Source organism: Balaenoptera physalus (assembly GCF_965194825.1).
Source record: "Balaenoptera physalus genome assembly, chromosome: 21".
In the NCBI taxonomy this organism is placed as follows: domain Eukaryota; kingdom Metazoa; phylum Chordata; class Mammalia; order Artiodactyla; family Balaenopteridae; genus Balaenoptera; species Balaenoptera physalus.
In genome coordinates, this window is record NC_138902.1 from 18,749,919 (window position 1) to 18,765,609 (window position 15,691).

Sequence of the window (15,691 nt, forward strand, 5' to 3'; positions counted from 1 at the left end):
AGAACCTCAAGCTCTCATTTTTAAAAAACTGTGTTTGTTTTTAGGGCATGAATATAAATAAGTGTTTCTTGCTTAGATTCTGCAGGCTTTTTTTCTACTACAGATTGCACGTTTGAGGGACCTTATGCTCTTCCCTCCTTCTTCCCAACATCAAAGTTCCAGTAGCAACTTGGCTGAATGAGCCTGGAAGACTCACCTCTAGCTATAATGAATGAAAAGCTCATTATAACTGGTACCAGTTTCAAGTCTCATTCCTATTACCAACACACGGACCTAGATATTGGCCCTGAAAAGGTCTCGACAGCCATTTTTAGTTCCTCTTATAATACTTCACTGATGTAGCCAAACACTGATGAAAGGCAGGCCCTCTCCATTCTCTGAAACACTGGAGGTCGGCTTTGTGTCTTTCTGCTCTGCAGTTTGGATCTTTGCCGTGGCAACCACAGGGTAAGGCAGATTAAGAATCACCCATGTGCCAGATAACAGCGGCAGACAGCCACTCGTGTGGCCGTCTCAAGGCACCTGTGCTGGATCCCCCAGTTAATTCTAGACCCACGTTAGTGTTAACCGTATTCCCTGCAGTCTCTAATCTTACATCTGGATCCCTGCCTCTGACTCCTATGGACCGGACTCTGGTTCTTCCTGCTCCAGGCAGATGGCCTTGATTCTCTGCTCTGCCTTTGGTGGAAGCTTTATGTTCTAACTCAAATTTATGGGTTCAGTTCCCATTGTTGGCCACTTGACCAGCCTAGAACCTTTATGAGCAGCAGCTAGTTCAATGTGATAAATTGCTTTTCCTCTCAAGTTCTCTTCCATGTCTCCATGTTTGGTCATTAACCATTACTGACCATCCAGCTCTGCATGCCATTACACTTCAGGTGTGTGGATGAAATTCTTTTTTGATGCTAAAGGTCCAATGTAGCAAATGCCAAGTAAACAAATATATGACCATTTTTAGATGTTAGTCTTTCATTCCTGATCATTGAGAAATGAAAGCCTGTTATCAAGACAGTAGTCTGTACTTTCTCCAGCAGTTTCTGTGGGCTCAGTATATATCTTCCAGCATAATTTTATTTGGTTTTTAATTGTTTAAAAGCCTTTCTTGATTAACTGATTCCTCACTGATGTACTGTTGGCACCAGAGAGTATATATTTATTTGAGAGAGTGTGCACTGGCATTAAATAACTAATTTTTATGAATTCTACCAGAGAATATGTTTTATTATGCTGGAAGAATTTATTTGGTGTGTTTTCCCCCAGTGGATGCTGGAAGATGGATTTTTGTGTGTGTGCCATTTTCTTATATTTAAAAAATCAAATCACGGAGCCAAAAAATCATCAGTGTCCGGAACACCTTAGAAATTCTGTATTACGTATTGTGATATTGTCTTAATTCTTCTTTCTCAGTTATAGAAATAACTTCTTCCTGGTTGGGTCTCCACCCACACAGTCAGGAAACAATGGCTTACCATATCCATCACTTCTGTCTGCACATTATCGTGTTTCAAAGATTTCCCCAATTAATCCTGTGGAAGCTGGAATCACTCATAACTATAATCCTGTTATGCCTTCTTTATTTCTTGATGTGCTTGTTAATTCATGTCCATCCTGTAGCAGTCTGTAACATAGTGCTATTATCAGCTCTTAAGTCTTTAAAAGCCTCTTGTCTACGATTTTTACTAAGGTTGATTCGCTGTGCTTTGTTGAAATTGATCATTTTAGATTTTAAAAAAAATTTTTTTCCTGTATATTTGTTCTGGCTACTTTTGCATGATTTCACTTTTTTTTCAGTTAATCAGTCTGCCAAGCTGGTTGCATTTCCCTTTTTGGCTTCCTTTCTCTTGCTTTTCCTTTTCTTTTTTTTTTTTTAATTAATTAATTATTTTTGGCTGTGTTGGGTCTTTGTTTCTGTGTGAGGGCTTTCTCTAGTTGCGGCAAGCAGGGGCCACTCTTCATCGCGGTGCGCGGGCCTCTCACTATCGCGGCCTCTCTTGTTGCGGAGCACAGGCTCCAGACACGTACGCTCAGTAGTTGTGGCTCGTGGGCCTAGTTGCTCCGTGGCATGTGGGATATTCCCAGACCAGGGCTCGAACCCGTGTCCCCTGCATTGGCAGGCAGATTCTCAACGACTGTGCCACCAGGGAAGCCCCTTGCTTTTTCTTTTTTAAGAACTGTCTCTTCATTTCTCCTTCCCTCTCTTAGGCAATGCCTCTGGAAGAAAAGCCAGGAGGCAGTGGAATAAATTCTTTAAAATCAGGATAGGCACTTCTCCCATTTCCTTTTTCATAAAATGAGAGAGGGGGGTCCCTTTCCTTGGTGATTCTCTCCCTGAGCAGTTTCTAGGGTGGAAGCTTCATGATTGACTGCCAGGCATTTTGCAGACACTGTAATATGCTACTTATTTATAGCCTCAAACTTCTCTGTATACTAATCTTACCAGGTGGACTCAAACTTAAACCCCAGAGTTCTTTGGACACACTACATTGTCTTTTCTTCTCCTAGGTACTGACTTTAACATAGATAGCTTACCTCTGCCTCGGAAAGCCCATCACGACTGGGCCCTTTTTCATGAAGAGTCTCCGAAAAACAATTATAAGCTCTTTCACCAGCCAGTCATCACCTTGTTCAACTACACGGCCACCTTCAGCCGGCATTCCCACCTGCCACTAACTACCCAGTACCTGGAGGGCACAGAAGTCCTGAAGTCACTCCGATACCTGGTCCCCTTGCAGTCCAAAAACAACCTTCGAAAAAGCCTCGCTCCTCTGGTGTACGTACAGTCCGACTGTGACCCACCCTCAGACAGAGACAGCTACGTTCGAGAGCTGATGACGTACATTGAGGTCGATTCTTATGGTGAGTGTTTGCGAAACAAAGCTCTCCCTCAGCAGCTGAACGGTCCAGCCTCTATGGACGCTGGTGACTTTTATAGGATCCTTGCCCAGTATAAGTTTATCCTTGCTTTTGAGAATGCGGTTTGCGATGACTACATCACTGAGAAGTTCTGGAGACCTCTGAAACTGGGGGTTGTCCCTGTGTATTACGGATCACCCAGCATCGCAGACTGGCTTCCAAGTAATAGAAGTGCTATCCTGGTATCAGAATTTTCTCACCCTAGAGAACTGGCAAGTTACATCAGACAGCTGGATCACGACGACAGACTGTACCAGGCCTACATAGAATGGAAGCTGAAGGGTGAGATTTCGAATCAGCGACTTCTCACTGCTCTCAGGGAACGGAAATGGGGGGTGCAGGACATCAAGCAGGACAACTACATCGACGCATTTGAGTGTATGGTGTGCACCAAGGTGTGGGATAACATTAGGCTCCAGGAAAAGGTAAGCAAATCCGGGTTTGGCAGAGAGGTGCTGGGATGGCCGTCTTGATGTTCTCTGCTGCTCTGCATTATTCTATTGCAGCTGCCCCATCACTGGTCCTCACTTCTATCAGAGAGGTGACTATTTCATTTCTATTCTTTGAGGATGGTCATGAAGTTTACTAGTCCTGTCCCTCTTCCTGAAGGCCTTAAATTCTCCTTTATTGTTTCTTCTGGAGGATAATATACTGCAGGTGCTGGGCAGTAATACAAGGAAGCTGCAGGGGAGGGAGAAGGCCAAAAAATTTAAAATATGGAAAGTTCTGAATCTCATCCACATGGTCAGTCCTTTAACCTCTCCATCAAGGCTGTGGTTTATGCCAGACCCCTTATGCTCATGCCCCATGGACTGCCATTTTGAAACTTATTTTCATTTCATATACACACTCAATTAACCTCTCTCTCTCTGTCTCTCTCTCTCTCACTTCCTCTCACTCCCTGAGTGCTGCTCTTTCTGTGTCTGGTACACACACATGCTTATTAATATAAAGAGAATATTCAATTAATGTCGGGGATAACCCTTAAAAGACTTCTTTTTCTTAAATTATTAAAATTAAAGTTCTTAGTAACATCTTCAAATTCTAGATGCTCTTTTTTTTTTTAAATTAACTAATTAATTAATTTTTATTTTTTGGCTGCGTTGGGTCTTCGTTGCTGCGCGCGGGCTTTCTCTAGTTGCGGGGAGCGGGGGCTACTCTTCATTGCGGTGCATGGGCTTCTCATTGCGGTGGCTTCTCTTGTTGTGGAACACGGGCTCTAGACACGTGGGCTCAGTAGTTGTGGCACGCAGGCTCAGTAGTTGTGGCTCGCAGGCTCTAGAGCGCAGGCTCGGTAGTTGTGGCGCACGGGCTTAGTTGCTCCGCGGCATGTGGGATCTTCCCAGACCAAGGCTCAAACCCGTGTCCCCTGCATTGGCAGGCGGATTCTTAACCACTGCGCCACCAGGGAAGCCCTCTAGATGCTCTTAATGTTTATTTGCTTACTTTATTATTTATGACAGGAATGGTTCCACTTTATAGAGAAACGAATTCATTAAAAGGAAACTTGTTGAAAGAAAAAGGTTACTTTCAACTACCTTTGAAATCTAGAAAAATATGAGATGGCCCTACTTGGCTGTCACCCACCATTTCCTTGACTCCCATATACACATAACGTTTTATCTAAATTCTCTGAAGGTAAACAATTTTGTTAAATATTTAAATGTTTATTTTAGCTAGCATAGAAATTTCAGGTCAAACATAAACATAAACAGTGTGTGGAATTATTTTAATGTATTGAACACATACTATATGAGGCTTTCGTGTGCTACATATGTATATGCTTAGACAGATTTAAAATATGTGAAACATTATTTTCCTAATTTTAATAATTATGAGAAGTTAAATTATTTTATCTGGTTTCTTATAGCAAAGTTTTATTCATAAAATCTTTATTTTAAGCTGAGCGTCTTGGTCAGCAACAGGAACACTAAATATTACATCATTCTTCTCAGGGAATGCATCCTGATTTCCAGTGACTTCCTTTATGACCTAATTTATAGGGCCACCTTACAGCAAAAACCAAAACACACACACACACACACACACACACACACACACACACACACACACATGCCCCTGCAAAAAACACATGAGAAAGTAGAGACCACATTAATTGCCCATGCTTTACCAATTATTGATTCTGAAAATATATCAAGGCAGAAAACAGAACTTCTGAGGATGAAGATTTGCCTGGGCTTATTTTCACGATCCTTTTCGATGTTGGAGATTATATTCACAGAAAACTGAAAGAAGCACCCAAACCCTAACTGCTCCCGCATCTCACAGAAACCCTATTGGGATGATTACTGGGGACTGGAAAAGAGGGTGTAGTGACATTGGGCAATAGCTTTTTCAAAGATATAGGAGGATACATACATTCATGCATTTCCCACAGAACCAGCTGTCTGGTTGTGGTATTTCAGAGTGCCTAAAGGTGGTGTAGTTGAACGTCCTTCTCTCTGGAGTCTTTGAGGAGAAACAGAGTAAGCCGTCCTCCAGCATACTCTTCTCCTCCCAGAGAGGTGGTCAGTGGAGGTGACTGGACGGCTTTGCTTGCATTTCAGAGAACTTGGTGCAATTCTCAAATGCAAATGTGCTCATTATTGAAAAGCAGAACAAAACATACCATGAAAGTAAATTAAACGGTATTAGGCCAGCTGTTTTCATTTGTGTTTGTAAGATTTGTTACAGCTTATATATAGGGTATGCCTTAAAGTAAGCTACGTAAATGTTTCTTCACTTTTTCTCTTTCAGACAAATAAAAACTGAAAGAAATAATTTGATCTCCTCAACTCTGATTATTTTTTATCTTACAATTGATAGTAGTTTAAATCATGGTATTTAGATGTAGAAAACACTATTAGAATATTCAATGCATTTCCCCTTCCTCTATTCTGCTTCCTCCTCTCATAAACGTACAAGCCTAGTGTATTAGTTATCTACTGCTGTTTAAACAATAGTGCCACAAACTTAGTGGCATAAAGCAACAAACTTTTGTTATTTCACAGTCTCTGTGGGTTAGGATTCTGGTCGTGGCTTACCTGGGTTCTCTGGAAGGCTGCAATCAAAGTGTCAGTCAGGGCTGGGTTCTCATCTAGAGGCTTATTAACTGGGGACAGGTCTGCTTTCAAACTCACATGCTTGTTGGCAGATTCAGTTTCTTGAGGTTGTAGGACGGAGGGCTTCAGTTTCCTGCTGGCTGTAGGCTGTAGGTTGCCCTCAGCTCCTAGAGGCCACCCGCAGTTCCCTGTCCTGTGCTTCCCCCACATGGCTGCTTGCTTCCTCAAAGCCAGCAAGGGAGGGGGAGATGCCAAGACCAGTGCTACAGTCTCGTGAGTGTAACCACATACATGTAATCACATACATCCTCTCACCTTTGGCATACTCTGTTGGTTAGAGGCAAGTGACAAGTAACACCCACACTCGAGGGGAGGGGATAACACAAGGGTGTGAATACCAGGAGGTGTGGATATCATGGGGCCATCTTGAATCTGTTCCTCACACCTAGTGAATCTGAGTGGGCCTATTCTCAGTGTCGTTTGCTTGATTTATGTAGGGGAAAGTCTTTCAGTATTGAAGAGACCAACCCAGGAGTTAATGTTAGTTAAAGAACATTTATTGATACATGATCCTGTCCTCAAAGAGGCTTTAATAGGGGAGACAACATGGAATAATCAGGAGTATAACTTTACAGAATTGGGGTAAACTTAAAAAAATTAGCTTTATTGAGGTATAACTGATGTACAATAAACTGCATATATTTAAAGTTTGCAGTTGAATTAGTTATTACATGTGCGAACACCTGTGAAACCATCACCTCAGTCAAGACGACAGACATTTCTATTCTCCCCTAAACGTTTCCTCATGTCTGTTTGTAATCTATCCCTTTTCCACCCGCTTCTTCAGGCAACCACTCATCTGCTTTTTGTCACTTTTGACAAAGAAGCCAAGGCAGCTTTCTAGAATTTTGTATAAATGGAATCATGTAGTGTGTATTCTTTTGTGTCTGGCTTCTTTCATCCTGCATGATAATGTTGACGTTTATCCACAATTCTGTGTGTATCAAGAGTCCATTTCTCTATATTGCTGAAGTTTGGATATACCAAAATTTGCTTATCCATGCACCTGTTTCCAGTTTTTGGCTATTACAAATAAAGCTGCTGTGAACATTCATGTACAGATCTTTGTATGGATATATGCTTTCACTTCTCTTCCGTAAATACCTAGGAGTGGATTGGCTAGGTCATATGGTAGATGTCCGTTTAACATTTTGAGAAACTACTAATTTATTTTCTAGAGTTTCTCCATCTTATATTCCTGCCAGCATTGTATGAGAGTTCATTCATTAACAGTTGGTGTGTGGTCAGTCTTCTAATTTTTGCCTTTCTAGTGGGTGTATAGTGTATCTCACTGCGGTTTAATTTACATTTTCTTAATAACTAATGATGTTGAATATCTTTTGATGGCTTATTTGCTGTCAATATCTTCTTTTGTGATATATCTCTTTAAGTCTTTTGCTCATTTTTTAAAAACTGAGTTGTTTGACTTGTTATTCTTGACTTGTAAGAATTCTTTATACACTGTGAATACAAGTCATTTGTCAATTATAAAATTAACAAATGTTTTCTTTCAGTCTGTGGGTTGTCTTTTCATTTTCTTAATAGTGTCTATAGGAGTGTAAAGTTTTTAATTTTGTTGAAGTCCAGCTCGTAAATTTTTTCTTTTATAGCTTGTGCTTTTTGTGGCTTGTTTAAAAAAATCTTTGTCTAACCCAGGGTCTCTAAGATTTGCTTCTGTTTTCTTCTAGAAGTTTTGCTGTTTTAACTTTTACATTTAGGTCTATGATCCACTTAGAGTTAATTTTTGTGTTGTGGTGTGATGTAAGAGTTGAGGTTTGTTTATTTGGATATCCAATTGTATCAGCCTCATTTGCTGGAAAGATTATTCTTTCCTGATTGAATTACCTTGGCTTCTTTTTTAAAAAATCAATTGGCCATATATGCATGGGTCAGTTTCTGTGCTGATCAGTATATCTATATCTGAGTACTGTTGCTTTTTAATAAGTCTTGAAATGAGGTAGTGTTAATCTTCCAACTTTGTTCTTTTTCAAAATTATTTTCACTATTTTCGGTCTTTTGCTTTTCCACATAAATTTTAGATTCATTTTGTCAGTTTCTACAAAAATCCTTGATGGGATTTTCATGGGATTTTGTTGAATCTATATGTCAATTTGGGGAGAATTGACAACAATATAGAGACATTTAATCAATAAGCATGATATATTTGTTCATTTATTTAGGTCTTTTTAATTTCTTTAAACAGTGTTTTGTAGTTTCTGGTGTACAAGTTTTATAACTCTTTGGTCAAATTTATCCCTAAGAAGTTCACATTTTTGGATACCACAGTAAGTGGTATTTTTTTTAAAAAAAACTTTATTTTCCAATTGTTCGTTGCTAGTATATAGAAATAAAATTGATTTTGTATGTTTGACCTCGTATACTGCAACCTTGTTAAACTCACTGATTAGTTCTGGTATCTTTTTTTGTTTTTTTTGAATTCCTAGGATTTTTCTATGTAAATGATCATGTCATTTACAAATAAAGACAATTTTACTCTTCCCCTGTCCCCCTCAATCTGTCTTTTATTTCTTCCTTTTTCCTCTACTGCACTGACTAGGCATACTCTATGATGGGATTTATGATGGGCCCATCATATCTGCCCCCCACATTTAATTTACCTTTCTGACCACTGACAAAAACAAGATAAATCATGGAAAACGGTGGGGGATGACCATTTACTTAACTTGACAGTAGACCCAACTGCAGCTGCCTTGCTGAATTTGGTATCTGTATAGCAGATCAGAGCTGTTCCAGTCAACTTTTTATGTTAATGCCCATCCACAAGCATCTCTATCTCATTTATAGTAGACTGTCATCATGTCTAAGTTTTAAAGAACCAGTCAACAAGCTATTAGGACCAGCTTCAGAACATTGCCAGAACATTGAGTTCCATGTCATAAGTGAGTCCCTCCAGGTCCATAATGCCCTGTTTAGCCTTATATTCCTCCCACCCTCAAGATACACTACCTCAAGATACACTCTTACACATGCCCCAATTCTTGCCTGTACATCCTAACCAGGTCCTTCAGGTCCTTTTGGCATATAAGCTATTTCCTCTCTGAGCAGGGACTCCTTTCTCACTTATGTGCTGAGTGCTGATGATGAACAGTTTACAGCCTTATTAATTTTATTGGTAATTTACTATTGGCAGTGGGACCTTATTGCCATCAGGTGAATAATACTCTCTAGGACCACTTCTGGTACCAACTATTTAAACACAGAAAATGGAAATGGAAGCAGAGACATTTGTGCTTTGGTTTGACTGGGGGTACAGTCCTAGAAAGGGGGAGTGAGGAACGGGTGAGTGAAGCAGTGAAGGAACGAGAGCCAGTTTGAGAATTTACTGAACTGAGTGCCTCTAAGTGGGATGCATTGGTTAATCCTTGGGGCCCCACCCCGAGAAGCATTTACTGTATCTCAGGACCATTCCTTTAAGGTAAAGAAGGGGAGAGAATTTATCCATTGCTCCAGTTTCCCTTTGATCAAAAGTTTGCCCCACTGGGCTTAGCTCCTCCTCACTTTCAGGTTGTACATGTGTGATATGGGTGCTGAGAAGAGTTTCACAATGATTTCAATGGTTAAATCTCAGGAAAGGAAGTTGAGTCACATGGGAGGAGGTGAGGTGCCCAGTTGGTTAGAGCCCTACACAGCGGGAACAAGAGACAGGTGAGGATAAGAGGTTCAGGTACAGAAGAGGTGTCAGCTAGAGTACAGCGTCCTTACCCTCATCTGTGTCCACTCTCCCCCAGTCTAGAGACCCACTGTTCAACTTTCATTGGAGGATACACCTCTGATTTTTCTGGGGTGGGGAACACCCGTTTCCTGTTTGTGCAGAGTGATGATCTGGCGTTTTAATTGCTTCTTACCAAAAATGACAAGCAGCTCTCTGGTTTTAGTCCCATCTTTTTACCCGTTTTCAGAGATTCTTTATGCCACCAAATTCCTAATATCTTGAGAACTCTGCATTGTAGACTGAGTTGCTTTACTGCTTTCCCACTGCTTTTTAGAACTCAGCTTTCTCAGGTCAACTGAGTCATTTGCCACCAAATGGCAAGTTCCAAAAATTTGTTGCTGTTGTCTCCATTATTTTGTTTGTCCTTGTGAATTTATGCCTTAATAAAAAACTCCTTCCTGTCATTTTAGTGATGGTACTGAATCACCACCAGGAGTAATAATCCTAAGTTATCAAATGAACAGCTGCCAGGAGAGAAAGAGCTGCTTTGCATTTTTTTCTTTGAACACACTTTTATCTAATACCTACTGAGTATACGACCTATTCTTCCTGTATCATAAATGTCAGCTCTTAAAAGTCATCCAATAGACATACCTCAGGTCAAAATTTTTCTTCTTAAAGATTAAATATGATGTAAATAGCTTGGATGATCTTTTGAAGTTAGAATTATAAATAAGGTATGAAAATGGAGAGGATTTCTAAGAAAAAGGAAATATGCAGTATGCCATGCTTCTAGAAGACAAGACAATTTAGAGATTTCCTATTTGTATTTAAAATAAACAAAGCACAAATGGTGGTGTGGGAAGACGGAGAGTTAGCGTCTCCTCACAACTAGGGTGCCTGCCGGCTGCTGGTGGGAGACTGACGCCCAGGGAGATGGGAGGAACCCCAAAATGAACTGGTAGGACACAGGGGGACTGAAGGGGTAGGAGAAGTGGAGGCCAGACAGGATCAGTGCCCTTGAGGCCGGGGAGATCAGGAGAGGCAGGCAGGAGGGACTCTCCGGGAAGAGCGAGAGAGGAGCGGAGGGCGATTGCCCTGCCCACTTGGGCTGGGGAGCCTGCTGAGCTCCCAAGCCAGTACCCCCCCTCCAAAGCCCCATCCAGGCCTCATGGGTCCTGGGGGCAAAGGAGGGAGGCCAGGGAGATCAGGAGAGGCAGGTGGGAGGAGCCATCTGGGAGGAGCAGGAGAGGATCGGAGGGCATTTGCCCTGCCCTTTTGAGCTGAGGAAGCTTGCTGGGCTCCCAGGTGAGGTCCCCCGCCCTCTGAGACCAGGGGTGGGGAGCACAGCTGGGCCCCTTCTGTTCCTTGAGACTAAGCCCCACCTCCCACAGCCCCCAGGGCCTTTTCCAGCCCTGTGGGTCCTGAGCATAGGCCCCTCCCACTGCCCAAACCTCACCCTTGCTTATGCCCTGCCCTCCACAGCCAAGGCCTTTCTCCCCCCGTTTTTTTGTTTTTTCCTTTTCTCTCCTCCTCTTTTTTACTACTGTGGTAGTGATGTACCTTCCGGTTGTTGATTCATCTATATTTTTATTTTTATATTCTTCCTAACATATCTGTAAGTTTCCCAGTCTAATTTTATTTTTGACATTGTTATTTTATTTATTTATCATTTTGCTGCCCCAGATGGCTTGCGGGACCTTGGTTCACGAGTCTGGGGTCGGGCTGAAGCTCCTGCGGTGGGAGCTCCAAGTCCAAACCACTGGACTAACAGAGAACCTCAGACCCCAGGGAATATTCATCAGAGTGAGGTCTCATGGAGTTCCTCATCTCAGCGCCAAGACCCAGCTCTACCTAATAACCTACAAACTCCAGTGTTGGAAGCCTCAGGCCAAACAACCAGTAAGACAGGAACACAATCCCACTCGTTAAAAAAAAAGAAAAAAGAATGAGATGGCAAAAAAATATGTCACAGATGAAGGAGCAAGGTAAAAACCTACAAGACCAAATAAATGAAGAGGAAATAGGCAATCTGCCTGAAAAAGAATTCAGAGTAATGATAGTAAAGAAGATCCAGAATCTCAGAAATAGAATGGAGGTACGGATTGAGAAAATTCAAAAAATGTTTAACAAAGATCTAGAAGAACTAAAGAACAAACAAACAGAGATGAACAACACAATAACTGAAATGAAAAATACACTAGAAGGAATCAATAACAGAATAACTGAGGAAGAACAAATAAGTGAGCTGGAAGACAAAACGGTGGAAATAACTGCCGAGGAGCAGAATAAAGAAAAAAGAATGAAAAGAATTGAAGACAATCTCAGAGACCTCTGGGACAACATTAAACTCAGCAACGTTCGAATTATAGGGGTCCCAGAAGAAGAAGAGAAAAAGAGAGATCTGAGAAAATATTTGAAGAGATTATAGTTGAAAACTTCCCTAACATGGGAAAGGAAATAATCACCCAAGTCCAGGAAGAGCAGAGAGTCCCATAAAGAATAAACTCAAGAAAAAACACACCAAGACACATATTAATTAATCAAACTAACAAAAATTAAATTCAAAGAAAAAATATTGAAAGCAACAAGGGAGTGGCAGGACATATTTAAAGTGATGAAAGAGAAAAACCTACAACCAAGATTACTCTGCCCAGCAAGGATCTCATTCAGATTCGTTGGAGAAGTCAAAAGCTTTTCAGACAAGCAAAAGCTAAGAGAATTCAGCACCACAAAACCAGCTTTACAACAAATGCTAAAGAAACTTCTCTAAGTGGGAAACACAAGAGAAGAAAAAGACCCACAAAAACAAACCCAAAACAATTAAGAAAATGGTAATATGAACATACATATTGATAATCACCTTGAATGTAAATGGATTAAATGCCCCAACAGAAAGACACAGACTGGCTGAATGGATACAAAAACAAGACCCATATATATGCCGTCTACAAGAGACCCACTTCAGACCTAGGGACACATACAGACTGAAAATGAAGGGATGGAAAAAGATATTCCATGCAAATGGAAATCAGAAGAGAGCTGGAGTAGCAATACTCGTATCAGGTAAAATAGACTTTAAAATAAAGACTGTTACAAGAGATAAGGAGGGACACTACATAATGATCAAAGGATCAATCCAAGAAGAAGCTATAACAATTATAAATGTTTATGTACACAACATAGGAGCACCTTGATACATGCTAACAACCATGAAAGGAGAAATCAACAGTAACACAATAATAGTAGGGGACTTTAACACCCCACTTACACCAATGGACAGATCATCCAAACAGAAAATAAATAAGGAAACAAAAGCTTTAAGTGACACAATAGAGCAGATAGATCTAATTGATATTTATAGAACATTCCACCCAAAAGTGGCAGAATACACTTTCTTCTCAAGTGCACATGGAACATTCTCCAGGATAGATGACATCTTGGGTCACAAATCAAGCCTCAGAAAATTTAAGAAAATTGAAATCGTATCAAGCATCTTTTCTGACCACAATGCTATGAGATTGGAAATCAATTACAGGAAAAAAACTGTAAAAAACACAAATACATGGAGGCTAAACAGTGCACTACTAAATAACTAAGAGATCACTGAAGAAGTCAAAGAAGAAGTAAAAAATACTTAGAAACAAATGATAATGAAAACACGATGACCCAAAACCTATGGGACACAGCAAAAGCAGTTCTAAGAGGTCAGTTTATAGTAATACAATCTCACCTCAAGAAACAAGAAAAACCTCAAATAAACAATCAAACCCTACACTTAAAACAATTAGAGAAAGAAGAACAAAGAAAACCCAAAGTCAGTAGAAGGAAAGAAATCATAAAAGATCAGAGCAGAAATAAATGAAATAGAAATGAAGAAAACAATAGCAAAGATCAATAAAACTAAAAGCTGGTTCTTTGAGAAGATAAACAAAATTGATAAGCCCTTAGCCAGACTCATCAAGAAAAAAAGGGAGAGGATGCAAATCAATAAAATTAGAAATGAAAAAGGAGAAATCACAACTGACACTGCAGAAATACAGAGGGTTATAAGAGACTACTACAAACAACTATATGCCAATAAAATGGAAAACCACGAAGAAATGGACAAAGTCTTGGAAAGGTACAATTTTCCAAGACTGAACCAGGACGAATTAGAAAATATAAACAGACCTATCACAAGTAATGACATTGAAACCGTAATGAAAACTCTTGCAACAAACAAAAGTCTAGGACCAGATAGCTTCACAGGTGACTTCTATCAAACATTTAGAGAAGCGCTAACACCAGTCCTTCTCAAACTCTTCCAAAAAATTGCAGAGGGAGCAACACTCCCAAATTCATTCTACGAAGCCACCATCACCCTGATACCAAAACCAGACAAAGATATCACAAAAAAAGAAAATTATAGACCAATATCACTGATGAACATAGATGCAAAAGTCTTGAACAAAATACTAGCAAACAGAATCCAACAGCACATTAAAAGGATCATACAAAATGATCAAGTGGGGCTTATCCCAGTGATGCAAGGATTCTTCAGTATATGCAAATCAATCAATGTGATACACCATATTAACAAATAAAGGATAAAAACCATATGATCATCTCAGTAGATGCAGAAAAAGCTTTTGACAAAATTCAACACCCATTTATGATAAAAACTCTCCAGAAAATGAGCATAGAGGGAACCTACCTCAACATAATAAAGGCCGTATATGACAAACCCACTGCAAGCATCATACTCAGTGGTGAAAAACTGAAAGCATTTCCTCTACGATTAGGAACAAGACAAAGATGTCCACTCTCGCCACTCTTATTCAACATAGTTTTGGAAGTCCTAGCCACAGCAATCAGAGAAGAAAAAGAAATAAAAGGAATACAAATTGGAAAAGAAAAAGTAAAACTGTCACTGTTTGCTGATGACATGATACTATACATAGAAAATCCTAAAGATGCCACCAGAAAACTACTAGAACTAATCAGTGAATTTGGTAAGGTTGCAGGATACAGAATTAATGCACAGAAATCTCTGGCATTCCTATACACCAACAATGAAAAATCAGAAAGAGAAATTAAGGAAACACTCCCATTTACCATTGCAACAAAAAGAATAAAATACCTAGGAATAATCCTGTCTAAGGAGGCAAAAGACTTGTACTCAGAAAGCTATAAAACATTGATGAAAGAAATCAAAGATGACATAAACAGATGGAGAGATATACCATGTTCTTGGATTGGAAGAATCAATATTGTGAAAATGACTATAGTACCCAAAGCTATCTACAGATTCAGTGCAATCCCTATCAAACTACCAATGGCATTCTTCACAGAATTAGAACAAAAAATTTTACAATTTGTATGGAAACACACAAGACCCCGAATACCCAAAGTAATCTTGAGAAAGAAAAACGGAGTTGGAGGAATCAGGCTCCCCGACTTCAAACTATACCACAAAGTTACAGTAATCAAGACAGTATGGTACTGACACAAAAACAGAAATATAGATCAATGGTACAGAATAGAATGCCCCGAGTTAAACCCACGCACATATGGGCACCTAATTTATGACAAAGGAGGCAAGAACATACAATGGAGAAAAGACAGCCTCTTCAATAAGTGGTGCTGGGAAAACTGGACAGCTACATTTAAAAGAATGAAATTAGAACACTCCCTAACACCATACACAAAAATAAACTCCAAATGGATTAAAGACTCAAGGCCCGAACACTATAAAACTCTTAGAGGAAAACATAAGAAAAACACTCTTTGACATAAACCACAGCAAAATCTTTTTTGACCCACCTCCTACAGTAATGGAAATGAAAAGAAAAATAAACAAATGGGACTTAATTAAACTTAAAAGCTTTTGCACAGCAAAGGAAACCATAAACAAGACAAAAAGACAACCCTCAAAATGGGAGAAAATATTTGCAAATGAAACAACAGACAAAGGATTAATCTCCAAAATATACAAACAGCT

General features: G+C 39.9%; 1 protein-coding gene across 20 annotated transcripts in view; it reads left to right on the forward strand.

Annotated features, from left to right (window-relative positions):
• The window catches only part of FUT10 (fucosyltransferase 10), a 259,413-nt gene that overhangs the window by 69,078 nt on the left and 174,644 nt on the right, over positions 1-15,691 (forward strand). For 13 of the 20 annotated variants that reach the window (XR_014258323.1, XR_014258325.1, XM_082444652.1 and 10 more), the window contains one exon: positions 2,503-3,338. The exons of the other annotated variants lie outside the window; for them this stretch is intronic. Coding sequence is in view for 11 of the 13 variants with exons in the window: in XM_082444652.1 (XP_082300778.1) it covers positions 2,503-3,338 (836 nt within the window). In the remaining 2 variants the exon portion in view is untranslated. The remainder of the gene's footprint in view (positions 1-2,502; positions 3,339-15,691) is intronic. 20 annotated transcript variants of the gene reach the window in all.